General features: G+C 35.2%; 1 protein-coding gene across 1 annotated transcript in view; it reads left to right on the forward strand.

Moving 5' to 3' along the window:
- The window catches only part of DNAH7 (dynein axonemal heavy chain 7), a 283116-nt gene that overhangs the window by 171055 nt on the left and 93505 nt on the right, over positions 1 to 18556 (forward strand). The window contains exons 40-43 of the mRNA XM_049772925.1: positions 723 to 952; positions 4571 to 4901; positions 6962 to 7308; positions 14902 to 15082. Coding sequence (XP_049628882.1) covers positions 723 to 952; positions 4571 to 4901; positions 6962 to 7308; positions 14902 to 15082 — 1089 coding nt within the window. The remainder of the gene's footprint in view (positions 1 to 722; positions 953 to 4570; positions 4902 to 6961; positions 7309 to 14901; positions 15083 to 18556) is intronic.

The following is an 18556-nucleotide window of genomic DNA, read 5'->3' on the forward strand; positions in this document are numbered from 1 at the left end:
CTCTATGTTGTAAAGTGTGGTGTTAACTAAGTTAAATTTTTAAAAGACCACCCCTGGCATTTGATTCAATTAATAAGCTGGGAGACCAATTTTATGACAAAAATATTTTGGGTAGGTGATGACAGAGTTGGGTTGTTTTAGCTAGAGAAAAGAGGAAAGGGATTGGAAACTCTTTTAATAATGAGGCCTGTTAAACTTATTTATGTATAGGCTGACACAGGGTTGAGGAAGAAAAGTGGCATCAGGGATGATTCTGGTATTTTAGTTTAAACACTGGATGACAGGTGGTGATATTCAGCAAGTTTGGAAACATTGCAATTATTTGGAGAAAACAGGAAACTCACTGAACTTGAATATATCCTTGATTTTGAGAAAAGGAAGGGAACACATATCTCAAAGAATTTATTGGAAGAATTAAATGCAATAATGCCATAGAAACTAGACATTCCATAAGCTTAAATCTTTTTTTTTTCCATAATAAGCAGTTTCTTTGACTCCTGAAAATACCAGGATGTGTTAGTATTGCACATACTAGCTACTGGCTTCCTGTGCTATGTATACAAGTAATTTTCTTGAGGAAGATCCCTCACTAATGTGCTTTTCTTCCATCCCATCCCTTTTTCTTTCCCTTTCATTTTCACCATCAATAACTTGAGAACTACAGTAGTCCAGATTCTTATTAATAATATAGTCAAGTACTAAATCCTTTATCTTCAATTTAGCCCTGGCCTGAAGATGCTCTACAGGCAGTTGCATCCCGTTTCTTGGAAGAGATTGAAATGTCAGAGGAAGTCCGAGAAGGCTGTATTGACATGTGTAAAAGTTTCCACACTTCAATTATAGAACTATCAACATCCTTCTATATTGAGCTCCAAAGATACAATTACGTGACTCCGACCTCTTACCTTGAATTAATATCCACTTTTAAACTATTATTGAAAAATAAAAGAAGGTAAAAAATGAACCCTTGATGGGATAGAAATGTATTTCACACATATAGCTTTGGGGTAGGAAACATTTGGGGGATATTATTTTTTCTATGCAGCTGCATTGCCTAGAACATTGTGAGTTCATAATCAGATCTGTCGAGGATATAAAGGTGAGACCCCAGGAGAAATGGACTGTGATATTCAGGGTTATTATTTTTTGTAGCAAATAAGCCTCTTAAGCAGCTGAAATTCAAAGAGAACTATTCAATAAATTTAGTCAGCTTTTCCTCTTTATATAAACTCTCATTTGAAAACATCAATATAACTTCAATATGCCTATATGCTATCTAAATTGTAAGGGTTTTTATGTCCTTGAGGGTGACTTTTAAACCCAGAAAACATTCAAGAGCTTTTTTGATTTTAAAAAGCATCAGTTTATTATAAAATACAAAAAGATTAAATAAAGTTAGAAGTGTAGAATTTGAACTGATAGCCCTCCTCCCATCCCACATTTTGTCTTGGTTTTTGGTTTCTGCCCAGAGGTGCTCAGGAACTAACTACTTCAGTCTCAGTGCTTGAGAGTCCCTTTGGGTATTGCTTGAGTCACCAACTCATGCATTCCAGCATGTTATTTCCCTTAGGAGGTTTTTCAATGTTATATTTTAAAATGTTATTTCAGCAATTTTTATAGTGCACTTATAATTTTTGTGTTTTTATTTCTCTTTAAGGGAAATGGATACCAAACATTTTTAGGTTACTTAATTTATAAACCTAAATATATGGTAAAATGCTATAATTTCTTGGAAAAAATTGCTATTATTTGCTAAAATAGAGATATTTACTTAAAACACAAATGTAACTTTAATGCCCAATTATACAATCCATATTGGACCGCTAAGACTGGTCTGTTATATGAGTGAGCAGTACCGAACCCTGAGAGGGAAGAATGGGGCACTGGAAGGATTTGATGAGCTTTCTATGCAATTCAATATATTCAGTTTGTTCTCTAAAAGAAAGACGATTTCCCAAGAAAGACATTGAGTGTTTTTGTTTTTCTGAAAAGGGGGCTGTAGGCCAAATAAGTTTGGGAACCACTGAGTTAATATATCAAATTAAACATTAAAAAATAAGTTCTAAATAGCAAATGAGCCTGGATTTTTATTTTGGTGTGGTGTGATGTGTCACCTTTGAGCCCTACCTGGTGATGCTCAGAGGTTATTCCTGGCTCTATGATAAGGACTGAGAACTGGAGGTGCTTGTGTGGTGAGAATTCAATCTAAGGTAGAATACATGGCAAGTATACTACTCCTATGCTGTCTCTTTCAAAATGATTAACACTTTGACTTTTGTCTGGCATATAATTGAATAGTCCTAAGCCTGCCTTAAGCATTTTGAAGCACCATTCCCTAGATTATGTTGCTAGCAAGACATTTATCAGTACTAACAATGACTATTGCAATGTCTTTTGCATTTTTGGGTATTATAACTTTATTTTTGTCATGGTAATTTGGGTCCTAGTACTCTTTTTTACATGCTTAAGGAAATATGCAACTCCTAGTCAAGACTGCTTCTTGAATTGGCCGAATTTTGTTACTTATTTGGCTTGCAAGACCTTTTTTTGTTCTTCCATAGATCTTATAATCTTCAGCTTTATGAAATTTTACTCTCCTATTTCCTCCAAATCTTTTCTCTTGGAGGATCGAAACCTCTCAGAGTCTGATTAAATTTTGGATATCACTTAAGGCTCTGAAGGTTATATTGTAGTGGAAAAAGAAAGATGATGGAAAAGAAAGTTGAAATATGTTTTCTACCATTTTTTAGATAGCCTCATCTCCTTTCCAATTTTCCTCTATTAAAAAAAACTCAGGGCTGGAGCAGTGGCCCAATCGGTAAAGTGTCGGTCTGCCTTGCACGCACTATCATAGGATGGACTGCGGTTTGATTCCCTGGCGTCCCATATGGTCCCCCAAGCCAGGAGTGATTTCTGAGTGCATAGCCAGTAGTAACCCCTGAGCATCACCAGGTGTGGCCCCAAACCAACCAACCAACCAACCAACCAACCAACCAACCAACCAACCAACCAACCAAACAACAACAAAACCCGCTTAACTCAATTAGAATTAGAATTCCCATTCTGTAGTTTTTCTCCTAGTACCTCAAGTCTTTAGATCACTTTATAGTTGAGTAGTTGAGTAGTCCTGGGACTAAAATTAGATTACTGGGTAATTTACCAGATAACTAGTGGTTTCACTAGCAAAGTATTATGTTGAAGGAACCATAATATTGAAACTGCTTTACACTGGCAGAAGTGAGGCCTTTCCTGTGTTAGTTCTATCTGATTCCAACAGTAACACCGAAAATGTAGCCTTTTGTAGACAGTCCTTATGGTTCCCCATGCTGTCCTATTTGTTAACTCAGAAGCATTCTTCATACACAAAAGCATGTGGATTCCTTCCCTCCGAAATGTCTGGGTTTGGTTTTTCTGTGAAATTTCTTTTAGTTATATCTATTCTGGTCTCAGCCAGCAAAGCACTCATTTGAGAAGTGGGCTGGTTTATTAGCTGCTCCAGCTTACTTTATATACAGAAGTCCTAATATGTGCCTCTTCACTTTAAAAGCATTATGCTATATTGGGCTCAGAGAGATAGGATGGAGGTAAAGTGTTTGCCTTGAATGCAGAAGAACGGTGATTCAAATCCTGGCATCCCATATGGTCCCCCGAACCTGCCAGGAGTGATTTCTGAGCTTAGAGCCAGGAGTAACCCCTGAGTACTGCTGGGTGTGACCCTCCCCCCCAAAAAAAAACATTATGCTATATCAAATACTTGAAATAAGTGACTTTTTTCTCTGCAGACATTGTCTGCAGAACTTATGATTGCAAATGAGTGTTTTAAATTATATTATTTCTAATCAGTTAATATTACTATATGAATTCCCAACAAAAATTGTTACGTACCCTGTCACTTTTGTCTTACTTAAAACATTTATTTTACAATATTGGATGTACTTTATGATTGCCATGTCTGGCAGCATACAAAATGTCTTCTGGGTCTTGAAATTTATGTAAATGAGATGACTAAAATGTTTTAGAAACAATAATATTGAAACAAACTCCCCAACAGGATGAATTTTTAGAGCTACAGCATTTATTTTTATATAGAAAAGTATTTGTTCTATACTTTCATGAAAATAAATAAAGTATATGTTATGTTATATTGCTAGAGATTGTGTTAGGTGCTAGAAATACCCAAAATATGAAGAACTACTGTTTTTATTTTTATCTTTTTTTGTTTGTTTTGTTTTGGGGCCACACTCAGTGATGCTCAGGGGTTACTCCTGGCTATGTACTCAGAAATTGCTCCTGGCTTGGGGAACCATATGGGATGCCTAGGAGAAAACCTTTGTCCATCCTGGGTCAGCTGCTTGCAAGGCAAACACCCTACCACTGCACTATCACTCTGGCCCTGACTATCTGCTTTTAATCGTGCACAATCCATTTTCTAGAGTTCATATATTTGACAAATTGTTAACAATGGTGCACCTTTTTTCTATTAATCCTTTAGTTATGTTTCTTAAAAACCCCAAAATTCAAGAATGCAGTTGTTAGAGCCTCTCAACTAACATGATCTGTCTGTTCTCAGTGAAGTGATGAAAATGAAGAAGAGGTATGAAGTGGGCCTAGAAAAGCTGGAGTCTGCCGCATCTCAAGTGGCCTCAATGCAATTAGAGCTGGAGGCTCTTCAGCCCCAACTAAAAGTTGCTAGCAAAGAGGTTGACGAAATGATGCTGATCATTGAGAAGGAGTCCATAGAAGTTGCCACAACGGAAAAAATCGTCAAAGCTGATGAAATTGTGGCAAATGACCAAGCTATGGCTGCCAAGGCCATCAAAGATGAATGTGATGCTGACCTTGCAGAGGCTTTGCCCATACTGGAGTCGGCACTATCAGCCCTTGATACACTCACAGCCCAGGTAAGAGCCCGGAGAGTCGTTTTCTGCACACAACAAAAGCACTTGTCTTTGGGCACTAACTCTAGTCTGTCTATCCAAGTTAGTTTTAACACCTAAGGCCATTGAAATAATTTCATATTGAATTCTTTTCACCCGAAAATAAGAAATTCAAATACATGACTAATTCTTTTTTTGTTTGTTTCTTTTTTGTTTGTTTGTTTGTTTGTTTTGTTTTTTGGGTCACACCCGGCGGTGCTCAGGGGTTACTCCTGGCTGTCTGCTGAGAAATCGCTCCTGGCAGGCACGGGGGACCATATGGGACACCGGGATTCGAACCAACCACCTTTGGTCCTGGATCGGCTGCTTGCAAGGCAAACGCCGCTGTGCTATCTCTCCGGGCCCTTTTTTGTTTGTTTCTTGGTCACAACCAGAAATGTTCAGGGTTTACTCCTTACTCTGTGGGCCAGCTTTGGTGATGCTTAGGAAACCCAAGTAGGGTGCTTGGGGGGCATTTTTTGATTTTGTTTTTTGTTTGTTTGTTTTTGGTTATGGGGCCACACCTAGCAGCACTCAGGGGTTACTCCTGGCTCTATGCTCATAAATTGCTCCTGGCAGGCTCGGGGACCATATGAGTATGCTGGGATTCGAACCACTGTCCTTCTGCATGCAAGGCAAACGCCCTACATCCATTGCATCTCTCAGGCCCCCACATTTTAATTTTTAAAAATGCCTACGATGGGCTGGAGTGATAGCACAGTGGTAGGGCATTTGCCTTGCATGCAGACAACCTGGGACAAACTCAAGTTTGATCCCTGGCATCCCATATGGTCTGTGTTCTCTCTTGAATATGCTTTTCTCTTTTCTTTCTCTCTATTTTCTTCGATTTCTCTCCCTACCTCCTCCCACATGCCTCTAAGTTTATTTTAATAAAAACTATTTTGCTTCACTTGATAAAAAATAACGTTTTAGGCATACTATGTTCTAGTACCGCATCTATGCCAACTAATGTCTCAGTCTCATCTTAGCATTTCAACCCCTTGGCAAACTTAGTTCTGCAGATTAACTCTCATGGTGTTTACCATGTATTATTTTATTTTTTATAATGTAAAAAAGTTTATTGGAAAATAAAGGCAAATAAAAGGAACTCTCCCCAGGGGAGTAACTTAGCATAGGACTAAGTTCCATTTTTTATTTCCTTGCTCTGTGTTTTTATTCTGTGAGGAGAGTTTCTGTAACTGCCTCTCCTTCTGATTGCCTTCACTCCACATCATACCTTTTAGTTTCATCTATATAGAAAAAAACTGCATGACTATCTTTTCTAATAGCTGCACAGTATTTTACTGTGTATATATGCTGGCTTTTTATGCACTTATCTGTTCTTGGGCACTTGGGTTGTCTCCAAAACTTGGCTACCCCAGTGCATATAGTAGTGTAAGTATCTTCAAAATAGCCTTGGAGGCCTTTGGCATAGATGTCAGGAAGTGGAATTCCTGAAAGGAATTACAAAGATCAGATCTTTAATTATTTTGAAAATTTTTCCATATTTTTTTCATAGATGATAAACCACACAGCATTTCCACCAACTAGGGATGAGGTACCCCTCCCACATCTCCGTTCCAGTGTTTCAGTCTCCCAGGTCTGAAGTGCACTTCACTGTTTTCATTTGCATTTTCTTGATGATATGTGACAAAAAGCAAAGTTTCAGATACATATTGGGCATCTGTGTGTTTTCTTTCTATGTTTTGGAGATTTTTGTTTATTTGTTAAGTTTTATGAGTGCTTTTCTTGTATATTAGACCTTTGTCAAATGTGTGATGAGAAAATACTTTCTTCCATAATGTGTCATTTTATGCTGGTCATTATTTCAATGTTTCTCTTTTTTTAAATAATATCTTTAGTTAAGCACTATGATTACAAATATCTTTGAGTTTAGTTTCAGTTATAAAAAAAGAACTGTCACCATTTATACCAGTAAAAATAGTGACTGTATGCCTATATGGCATTGTTTATAAATAGGAAGCAATTTTTTGTAAATATAAATGAACATTTTTATTGAATAACGAGCTTATTGTTATTTGAAGGACATCACAGTGGTAAAATCCATGAAGAGTCCTCCAGCTGGCGTCAAGTTGGTGATGGAAGCAATATGCATCCTGAAGGGCATCAAAGCTGACAAGATTCCTGACCCCACAGGCACAGGGAAAAAAATAGAGGATTTCTGGGGTCCAGCTAAGAGACTTCTTGGTGATATTCGATTTCTGCAATCTCTTCATGAATATGACAAGGACAATATTCCTGCAGCTTATATGTATATCATACGAAAAAATTATATCCCCAACCCTGATTTTGTTCCAGAGAAAATTAGAAATGCGTCCACTGCTGCCGAAGGTCTGTGCAAATGGGTGATAGCAATGGACTCCTATGACAAGTAAGTCCTGATGCCAGGAACACTAGTTTAAAAGTATTATTTTCTGCTTTGCTCATTTAAATCATATGCAATTTAAAAGTTAAAATATAGGTGAGAGTCTTCTCCAAAATCATGTCTAATACCTGCTGTGTCATCATATATGTAATATTGTCAAGAATATGCCAACAAAAGAATAAAATTCAATTGTACTTAATGCTTTTTAGATGCAACTCCTTAGATCTTTTTCCTTACTTATTCTTAATTTTATTATTATAATATTGTTTCCAGATGGTGCAAAAAATATAGTGTTAGGGTTCAGTCATCCAACACGGTGTCAGTATTCCTCCACGACAGTCTATATGACCCTCTGCTCCCATCTTCCACAGCCACACTGGTAACCTCCTTTCTGTAGTTAGAGTCTGTTGGACATTGAATACTCTTGAATGTCAAATGCAAGCAAATTCCTCTGGTGTTTTGTTTGTCTCCTTCTGACTCGTTCACTGAGCAACATCTTCTCCTCTTCCACCTATGCTATAGCATAAGTCTTCACTAATAGTTGATTATTATTCAGTATTATATATACACTAACTTTTTGTTTTGTGTTTTGGCTACTCCTGGTGAAACTCAGGGGTTACTCCTGGCTAAGTGCTCAGAAATTGCTTCTGGGTTGGGGGAACCATAGGGACGCCAGGTGATAGATCCGCGGTCTGTCCTAAGCTAGTGCCAGCAAGGCAACTGCTTCGGCCCCTTTTTTTTTTCTTTTTTCTTTTCTTTTATTTTAATTTTTTTAATTTTTTTAAACTTTTTTTCCTCCAGCAGTGCTCAGAGGTTACTCCTAGCTCTGTGCTCAGAAGTCTCTCCTGGCAGGCTTGGAGGACCATATGGGATGCCAGGATTCGAACTGGAGTCTGGCTGTGTGCAAGTCAAATGCCTTACCAGTCTCCGGCCCAACACTAAGTCTTAACCCACTCATTTGTCTTTTGGCATTTGTCTTTATAGGTTGACTGTTGTAATATTGTAAATAATGCATCGGTGAATGCAATTGTGCTACATTTGTTTTTGGTGTAGCATTTCTGGGATCCTTGGGTAGATAGTTAGGAATCTAATAATTTGATCATATGTTCATTCTGTTTGCAATTTTTTTTTACAATTCTCCATATTGTTTTCCATAAGTAATTGGACCATTTTCTTTTCCATCAATAGTGAATGAGGGTGTTTTCTGCACCTCACAAGCACTTGATATGTCTGATGTTTTTTTAATAAGCTCTCATTTTTGTGAGATAATATATTGTCTTTATTTGTACTTTCTTGATGGTACAAGTGATAATGAGAATTTTCATGAGCCTATTGGTCTTCTTTATGTCTTGTATGGTTCATTCTGTTCTTTCCCATTTTTTGATGGGCGGGTTTTGTAGTTACGTACATTAAAGAAAATTCATGGAAATTAGTTCTTTGTTAGGCTATTAATATGTAAATATTTTCCCATTAGTGGGATTTTTTTTTACCTTAATCCTGGTTTCTTTGGCTGTGCATATTTCTTTTTCAGAAGTTTTTAGTTTAATGTAATTTCATTTATTTTTTGCTTTAGGTTTTTTTTTTCCTTTTTTGCTGATAGATTTGGCTCCTCAGAAGCCAATGCAACCACTATTGCAAAGTTATTTCCGTTTTCTTTGAGGTACTTTATGATTTGGGGTGAGGCATAAGATTCTTTTCATACATTTTGGGTTGGATCATTAATATAGTATGAAATGATAATTCACTTTCATTCTTCTCCATGTAAAAAGCAGTTTTCAAAATAACATATTTTGAAGATATTTTCCTTTTATCATTTTATTCTCTTTGCTACTTTGTGATCATAAAATAATTTTATATTTTGTAAGGGTTTATTTCTATATTGCCAGTTATTCCATTTGTTTATGTGTTCATTTTATTTCAGCATCATTTTATTTTTATTACTGCATGTTGTAGTTTAAATATGGGGAATATGATACCACCTTTCCTGTTTTTTTCCAAAGTTTTATTTTTTTAAATATTTGGGGGTCTTGTGCTTCCATAAATATTGTTGTCTGTTTATTTCTTTGAAGAATTCCATTGGAGTTTTGACACTGAATATTTATAACTACTGAATATTTATAATTATTTGGTAAGATGGTTATCTTAAACAGTATGATTTTTCCAATTTATCTTTTATCTCCTTTTATCTCCTATTATCTTCTTTAATTCTTTTTGATGCTATTAAGAGATAGTTTTCTTGTTTTTTTTCTCTACTGTAGTTAATATTTATACAAAAATGAAGTGGGCTTTAGTATATTGATTTTTGGCTTGTTACTTTACCATACTGATCTGTCATTTCTAATAATATCAATAGTCCTAAAGGTTTATGTATTATGTTATATTTTTATATTATGTTATATTTTCTGCTAGTTTTACTTCTTTTCCAGTATGGATCCATTTTAATTCTTTTTTTTTTCTTACCCAATTTATATTACCAAAGCTATGTTGAAAAGCAGTGGCAAGGGTAGGAAGAGCCTGTTCTTTGAAAAAGATCTTTTAGAGTTTTTCTATTGATTATTATGTTAGCTGTTAGTTTGTCATATGTAATATTTACTATCTTGACATAAATGTTTTACTATTCCCATTTTATTGAGAGGTTTTATCATGAATATTGAATATTGTCAAAATATTTCTCTGTATAGACTGATATACTGATGTAACTGTCTTTTATTTATGTGGTTTATAATATTAAATGATTTACATGTGTGGAAACATCCTTTCAGGTCTAGAATAAATCCTACTTGATGGTCATGATACCTGAGCTTTATAATGCATTGTTGAATTAGTTCACTTTTGGTTTGGGGGCCACACTCATTACCCAAAATGTGTTGCTTCTCTTTTCATTCTCTCTTTCTCGCAGTGGTTTTTCTGTATTATATTGTCTTATAACCATTTTTTCTTATTACAATGGCTGACTTCTCATCGTGAAATCTATTTATAATTGTGAAAAGTATTTATTTAAAAACTAATGGTTTATTATGATTTTGTTCTTCAGAACTTTATTGATCCCTGTTTTGTGTTCCAATATGTGGTGTATTCTCAAAATTGTTTCATGGGCATTAGAAGAATGCATATATTACTTTTGTGAGGTATAAAAATTATGGTAGAGTTATTTAGTGTTTCTACACTCTGATAAATTTACTTAAATTTCAAAATTGTTTTTAGAACTTACTTAAACTCCTAAAACTTTACTTAAACTTCTAAAACTTTGGTTTACCTGCCATTTTACAAATTAAAAATGAAGAAATATTTACTTCATTTTGAAATAGAAAAAGTGCACATTAACATCAATGACTTATTTTTAAGTCACCTTTTCCACAGTGTTTGCTTCTTTGCATCATGTTGTCATCCCCTGAGATGATGGCAGCAGTTCCTAAGCACAGAACAGGAAGATTCCTGAGTAAAGACAGATGTGGGACCCTCCCTCCAAACAATATCAGTTTAAAAACAATAAAAATGAAAAAAGAAAATTGTGTAATGAAAGACAACTGCACTCTGGGATCTAGGATCTGCTCTTCAAACTTTTGCAATGTGTTGTTTTGATAGTAATAAATAAAGAATGTACCATCCATTGACATGTTTAGTTGAATGACATAATTACTTTTAGGGTTAAAATAAATTTTAACCACATTTTGATTGGGTGGAGAGTCCCCAAAGCAATTGTCAGAAGCCACTCCCAGCAGTACTCAACCACCAAAGCAGGTAGTTCAGTGCTAGAGCCTGAGAATAAGAAGTTGCTTGTGCTCTGCCAAGCCAGAGGCCACCAGGGCCACCCTGGAAGTACTCAGGAGCCTTGAGAATCTCATGTGATGTCATATGAGTTTGGATGTGTGTGATGCTTGAGTTCGATGTGGGTCCCCTATCTTGCTCTGTATGTACTCCTGATTACTATACTCACTATACTCACTGTTCTGTCTTATTGGCCCTTGGATCGCATTTTTAAACTTGCTGGTATATTAGTATTATTTGTGAGACATTGAACCATTTTTTGGTGATTATATGAGAGCCATTTGTCATAATCCATGCATTAAAAATTACCAGTTATTTATTTTAAATTCAGCCATTACAAGAGAATGTCTTATAATAAATTTTAATAAAGTAATAAAGTAATACATTTATTTTAATATTTTATTATTTATTTAGAAAGAGAATACGACTCCCCACATTTCTCAGGTAAGGAATAGAACATTTAAAGGTCAATACCTGTATAACAATACATCTTAAGATGTGTATTCCTAAATACACAGGTAGCGTCCTCCACCACTTGTTTTATTCAATACCTTTTCTTTTTAACTCAGTTTTATTTATTTGGTCTATTTTAATATATGCATTTTTTCTCTATCCTTACCATTTTTGGTGCTGCTTGGTACAAAAAGCCTTGACTGGGATAAAAGCTCAGAACAAAACCAGACGACAGAGACTGTGTGTACAGCCTGTCATCCTTACCCAGAATAGCACCAGCAACACAGTATGACACCATACGTTTTTGTATGGGCACAGTAAAAAAAAAGGGGGCGGAAATCATAGACACAGAAACAAGATCTTATCTCCTAGGGATAAGAACTCACACTTTTTATAGCAGAAGGATGCCTCCCATCCTGAACATGTGTCATGTGGATACAATCAGTTCCCAGGAGATTGGACAGTGTTAGTCCAATCCCAAACCCCAGATCCCAGACATAGAACTGATACAGCTCCGGGAAACACCATCAGGAACTAAGCTCCATTGAGAGATTTATAACACTGCTCTGGCACCAACTTGTGCCAGTTTTGATATGACAACGAAGAAAGGACAACTTGACTTAAGACCAGGTTGTCCTATCACATCACCTAACACTAAATGGAAATCAGAAAAGGTATCGTCCTTTGAACTCTGAAAAATAAGAGCACCAACAACAGAAAACTGACTTTGACAACCGTGACTGAACAGAACCTACTTTGGGACCAATAAGGAAAACCCTATCCTAGGCTGTAGCCCAGGACTCATAAAACAACAACAACAACAACAACAACAACAACAACAAGATGTCTTATTGCAGAGGCCCAACTTGAACAACAGAGACTGAGACAAAACCTTTGGATTCATAATATCCTAGGCTTCGGCTTAGGGACTGAACGAAAACAGGGAGCAAGTGTTACAGAAGACTGAACACAACAACAGCAATGGATAGGAACCTCTAGAACCTAGAGACTCTATCCTATCTGACCTATAACTCGCGCAAATATCAAGATCACTAACTACAGTGGCTTGATTTTCTTGCATATAACCAAGAGGAAACTTTCCTGGCATCACAAAAAAGCCTTTGAGATGGGGTAATGAGTATATATAGAGCCAGAGGTTTATCCCATAATGGTATGCTTCAAGGATGGGGAAACCCTGAATCTCTTAGGCCACGGGAATTCCCTTTCTTCCCCAATGATTACTGTGCCTATGGAAAAAAAAAAGTGGGGAGAACGCCAAATCCTGCCACTCCAGCACCCATAATTTTTCTTGTTTTGTTTTGATTTGTTAGTTTTTGGCTTTATTTTCCTTCTCTTTTTTCTTCTACCTTTCTCGTTTTTTTTCCACTCTTGTGGTTATTATTTAGAGATTAATTTTATTTTTATTTGCCAGGTCAATTTTTTTTTCTTTTTTCTTCCATTTTTATTTTCTTTTCTTTTTCTCTCTCTCCTTTTTTTTTTGGAAGTTGTCATCCAATTTTTTTCTCCCTTTTTCTTATCCTTTTTATCTCCAATGACGGTGGAATGGATGCTCAATCTACAACAAGCTGAAAAGTGGAGACCAGTTGCACTAGCATCCTGGGGGGTAAAGGAGGGCGATATGGGATACATACTGGGAACAGGGGCGGAGGGAGGACAGCACTGGTGGTGGGAATGCCCCTCATTCATTGTCACTATGTACCATAAATGATGCAGTGAAAGTTTTGTAATGCACTTTGGTCACAATAAAAATTAAAAAAAAAAAAGAAAATGTCACAGCACACAGTCCTGTTGGGACTAGATGACAGATTAAAAGAGCTAAGAGATTTGTGTAGATGCAGCATATTCTCTGGATTGAGGAACAGGAGTGCTTGACATAAAGAGTTTTCAATGTCCTAAAAAGATTGGCTATTCCTGCAACATTTGGCCACCAAAAAAAGCTGTGTAAGGAAGGAATTGATGCATTTCTTAGTATGTTTAAGCAATAAAGACTTTATATGCCACCATTTGGTAATACCCTCTTTCAAATATATAGACATTTTGTGATAATGTAATATATGGAAAAAATCATCATTTGTTTGACTAGGTCCTATTGACAGATGTTTAAATGAGTTCAAATGCTCATATTTATAAGAAAATTATAAGTAACATCTTGAGTATAATTTTTTCTCTTGTCTAATTATTTCCTTTGAATAATTTTGGGAAACATACTTGACAGTTCTTTAAAATATTTCCAGTTTTTCTCCTGCTTTAAAAATTCCTTCTCTGGTTCTATAAATTTCAATGTGCACTTTCACTAATGTTAACATTAAATTTTAATTTTGCCTATGTAAACCTTTAAGTCACCTTTAATTTGTTTTCAAATACTATATGAATTGTTAATTTGAGAAATTGCTTTCTAGTTTTTTTGTTGACTTAATAAAAAATCTATTCTTCCAAAAAAAAGAATAGAACATTTAAAACTTTTCTTTCCTCTATATAGTCCCATTAGTTACCAACATGCACATTTATAAGATGATTACATTTAGTTAATAATGACACTTTTTAAAATAAAGATATGTTATATTCTCATCAGAATTAAGCCTTAACAAATTTGACAATTTCTACAAACACTAATATTTCATATGAATATGCTACTTCATTTCAAAGCAACATCAAAGATCATACTTAACACAAAATAAAATTTGAGTTAGAAAATCTTACCTATTTGAAAATATTTTATATATTTGCTAACTGATTTAGAAATCATTTTCTATTTATTGAAATCCATTTGGGCTAATTCTTAGTAAAATTCAGGCTTATAGAAATCAGTTTATGTCCTGCATAAAGAGGTGTTATGTGTATAGTATAGTAAGAGTATTGTCAATATAAAAATAGTTGAGTTTCAGTCATGAAAAAATATACCTCCTTTCAACAAGTGCAATCTTTCCACCACCAATGCCCCCCAATTTCCTCTCCCCTCCTGCCTGTATTCAAGACAGGCATTTTACTTCTTTCACTCATTACCATTGTTATGCTAGTTGTTGGTGCAGTTATTTCTGTAACTTCACTCACCACTCGTTGTGGTAAGCTTCATATCATGGCCTGGTCCTTTAGTCCTCATCTCTATATTGTCTCTGGGTATTACTACCATACTATCATTTAATTTTCTTAAACCCCACAGATGAGCGAGACTCTTCTTTGTCTATCTTTCTCCCTCTGACTCATTTTACACAGCATAAAAGTTTTCATGTTCATGTTTTATTACAAATGTTTGTAATCATGGTGCTTGAATAAATATATTAATAAAAAAATTAAAAATAAATTCAATGATATTATATGCACTTGGGGATTAAATGTATCTAAATTTACTTTTTGCAGAGTGGCAAAAATAGTAGCTCCCAAAAAGATAAAACTGGCTGCTGCTGAAGGGGAGCTTAAAATCGCCATGGATGGTCTGAGAAAGAAGCAGGCTGCTCTGTATGAAGTACAGGCCAAGCTGGCAAAGCTGCAAGATACACTTGAGTTAAATAAACAAAAGAAAGCTGATTTGGAACATCAGGTATGTGGTAATGGAGAGAAATAGGGATGGATTCTATACTATAATTGAGATGTTATTTGTGGTAATAGTTACCTTGTCACTCTGTGTTTTTAATTGATGAGAGATTGGCAAACTAAGACCTTTTAAAAGGCCAAGTCCACCTATGTTCATATGGGCCACAAACTAATAATGGTTTTGCCATATTTTAATTATTGCATATTGAGTGGCTATATAAATACTGTCCTTAGGAAAAGTGCCCTGTTTCAATTTATGTTTTTCATGTTATAGGTAAGAAAAGGAAGAACCAAATACTTAATACTTAAGTTCTATATTACTGGCAAAGCTAAGATTAGAACATTTTCCTCAGAATTATACATCATCTACTGAAAATATTCTTTTTATATAAATCTTTATTTAAGCATGATTACAAGCATGTTTGTAGTTGGGTTTTAGTCATAAACAGAATATGCCCCTTCATCATTGCAACATTCCCACCATCAATTCCCCCACCCTGCCTGTATTCGCGACAGGCATTTTACTACTTTCATTCTTTAATATTGTCATGCTAGTTGTTAGTGTATTTATTTTCCTAACAGTATTCACCACTCTCTGTGGTGAACTTCAAATTGTGAGCTGGTCCTTCTGGTTCTTCCAGCCCTTAATTCTATTGTCTCTGGACCTTATTGCAGTAATATCTTTAATTTTTCTTAAAACCCATAGATGAATGAGACTATTCTGTGTCTATCTCTCTCCCTCTGACTTATTTCACTCAGAATAATAGATTCTATGTACATCCATGTATAGGAAAAGTTTCATGACTTTATTTCTCCTGGCGGCTGCATAATATTTCATTGTGTATATGTACCACAGTTTCTTTGACCATTCATCTGTTGAAGGGCACCTTAGTTGTTTCCAGAGTCTGGCTATTGTAACTAGTGCTGCAATGAATATAGATGTGAGGAAGGAGTTTTTGAATTTTTGTTTTCCTAGGGTATATCCCTAGGAGTGGTATAGCTGGATTATATGGGACTTCAATTTTCAGTTTTTGAGAAATCTCCATATTGTTTTCCATAAAGCCTGGACTAGATGGCATTCCTACCAGCAGTGAATAAGAGTTCCTTTCTTTCCACAAACCTGCCAGCACTGCTTGTTCTTGTTCGTTGTGATGTGTGCCAGTCTCTGTGGTGTGAGATGGTACCTCACTGTAGTTTTAATCTACATCTCCCTGATGATTAGTGATGTGGAGCATTATTTATGTGTCTTTTGGCCATTTGTATTTCTTCTTTAAGAAAGTGCCTATTCATTTCTTTTTTCCATTTTTTGATGGGTTTATATGTTTTTTTTCTTATTAAGTTATATAAGTACCTTGTATATTTTGATTATTAGCCCCTTGTCTGATGGGTATTGGGTGAATAGTTTCTCCCATTCTGTGGGTGGCTTGTGATACCAAAACCAGACAGAAATGCTACCAAAAAAGAAAATTACATACCAATATCCCTGATGAACACAGATGCAAAGATCCTTAACAAAATTCTGGAAAATAGAATTCAATGCATCATCAAGAATGTCATTCACCATGACCAAGTAGGTTTTATCCCAGGAATGCAAAGATCGTTTAACATTGCAAATCAATCAACATAACACACCATATCAACAACAACAAAAAATCATATGATTTTATCAATAGATGCAGAAAAATCATTTGATGAGGTTCAACACCCATTCTTGATAAAAACCCTCATCTAGATGGGAATGAAAGAAACTTTTCTCAGTATAATCAAGGTCATCTACAACAAGCAAATGGAAAATATTATCAATAGAGATCAACTAAAAGCCTTTTCCATAATATCTGTTACAAGACAAAGCTGCCCTTTCTCCTAGTCCTATTCAACATAGTACTTGAAATATTTGCTGTAGCGATTAGGCAAGAAAAAGATATCAAGGGCATCCAGATAGGTAAGGAAGAAGTCAAACTCTCACTGTTTGCAGATGACATGAAACTATATTTAGAAAACCCTAAAGACTGACAAAAAGCTCCTAGAAACCATAGATTCATATAGCAAAGTGGCAAGCTACAAAATTAACACCCAAAAGTCAATGGCCTTCTTATACACTAATAATGATAGAGAAGAAATGGACATTAAGAAAACACTTCCATTCACATTAGTGCCCCACAAACTCAAATATCTTGGGGTCAACTTAACTAAAGAGGTGAAGGACTTATACAAAGAAAACTACAAAAACTTTCTTCAAGAAATAAGAGAGGAGACAAGAAAATATAGACGCACACCCTGCTCATAGATTGGCAGGATTAATATCATTAAAATGCCAATACTCCCCAAATCATTGTACAGATTTAATGTAATCCCTCTAAAGATACCCATGACATTCTTCAAAGAAGTGGATCAAACACTCCTGAAATTCATTTGGAACAATAAACACCCATGAATAGCTACGGCAATTCTTGGCAAAAAAAATATGGAAGGCATTACTTTCCCCAATTTTAAACAGTATTACAAAGCAATAGTTATCAAAACAGCAAGGTATTTACAATATCTTTAATTCTAAAATAATTTTCTAGGCATATTCTTTCTCCTGAAGATTTGTTCATATCTTAACCTGAGATGTGTACTCTTGGCTCTCTTCCCTCTGGAGAAGTTATCTCTTGAACACATAGCTCGCTTGCTATTTTTCTCTTCCCACATATGTCTATAAACAAAACTATTTTGTCTCATATACACAAAAATATACTCTATGGTGATACCATTTGCAACAATTTATTAGTCTTATTTAAGTTCTAGCAAAAAGTCAAAATACTCTATAACAGTCAATATTGGTTTATTGATGCTTGTCAATATCATATTATTTATTTATTATCACATCAACCTTTGAGGGAGCTATATTCTGAGAAATGAAATCATATAAAGGCTAAATAATTTCCCCAAATCTCAGTGTCAGACTCAAGCATTAGTGTCAGCTTTGAGTCTAAAATTCTAACTCAATGGGGCTGGAGCCATAGCACAGCAGCAGGGTGTTTGCCTTGCACATGACTGTGCAGGATGGACCTAGGTTTGATCCCGTTTGACCTGTATGTTCCCCTGAGCCAGGAGCAATTTTGGAGCACGTAGCCAGGAGTAACCCCTGAGTGTCACTGGATGTGGCCCCAAAACAAACAAACAAATTAACAAATAAATAAATAAATAAAATTGCAACTCAAGTGATGTGACTTCAATAGCTATTTTCTTTCCTTTTGTTTTCTGTATGTATATAAAATCTATATAAAATCTATATTGTAATTACATCATACTTATCTTTAGATATGTGATCTATTGTTAGGCATAGCTTTCAACTAATGAATTTCAAATAATATAGAGTTTATAATTGTAAACATTTTCAATTCTGGTGTATAAAATTTTACTGGCTTTTTATGATACAATTTTAAGTTATGATAATATGTAATGATCACATTACTGATGTTTTGGGAAATTTTAACAA

This window comes from Suncus etruscus, chromosome 5 (assembly GCF_024139225.1).
Source record: "Suncus etruscus isolate mSunEtr1 chromosome 5, mSunEtr1.pri.cur, whole genome shotgun sequence".
In the NCBI taxonomy this organism is placed as follows: domain Eukaryota; kingdom Metazoa; phylum Chordata; class Mammalia; order Eulipotyphla; family Soricidae; genus Suncus; species Suncus etruscus.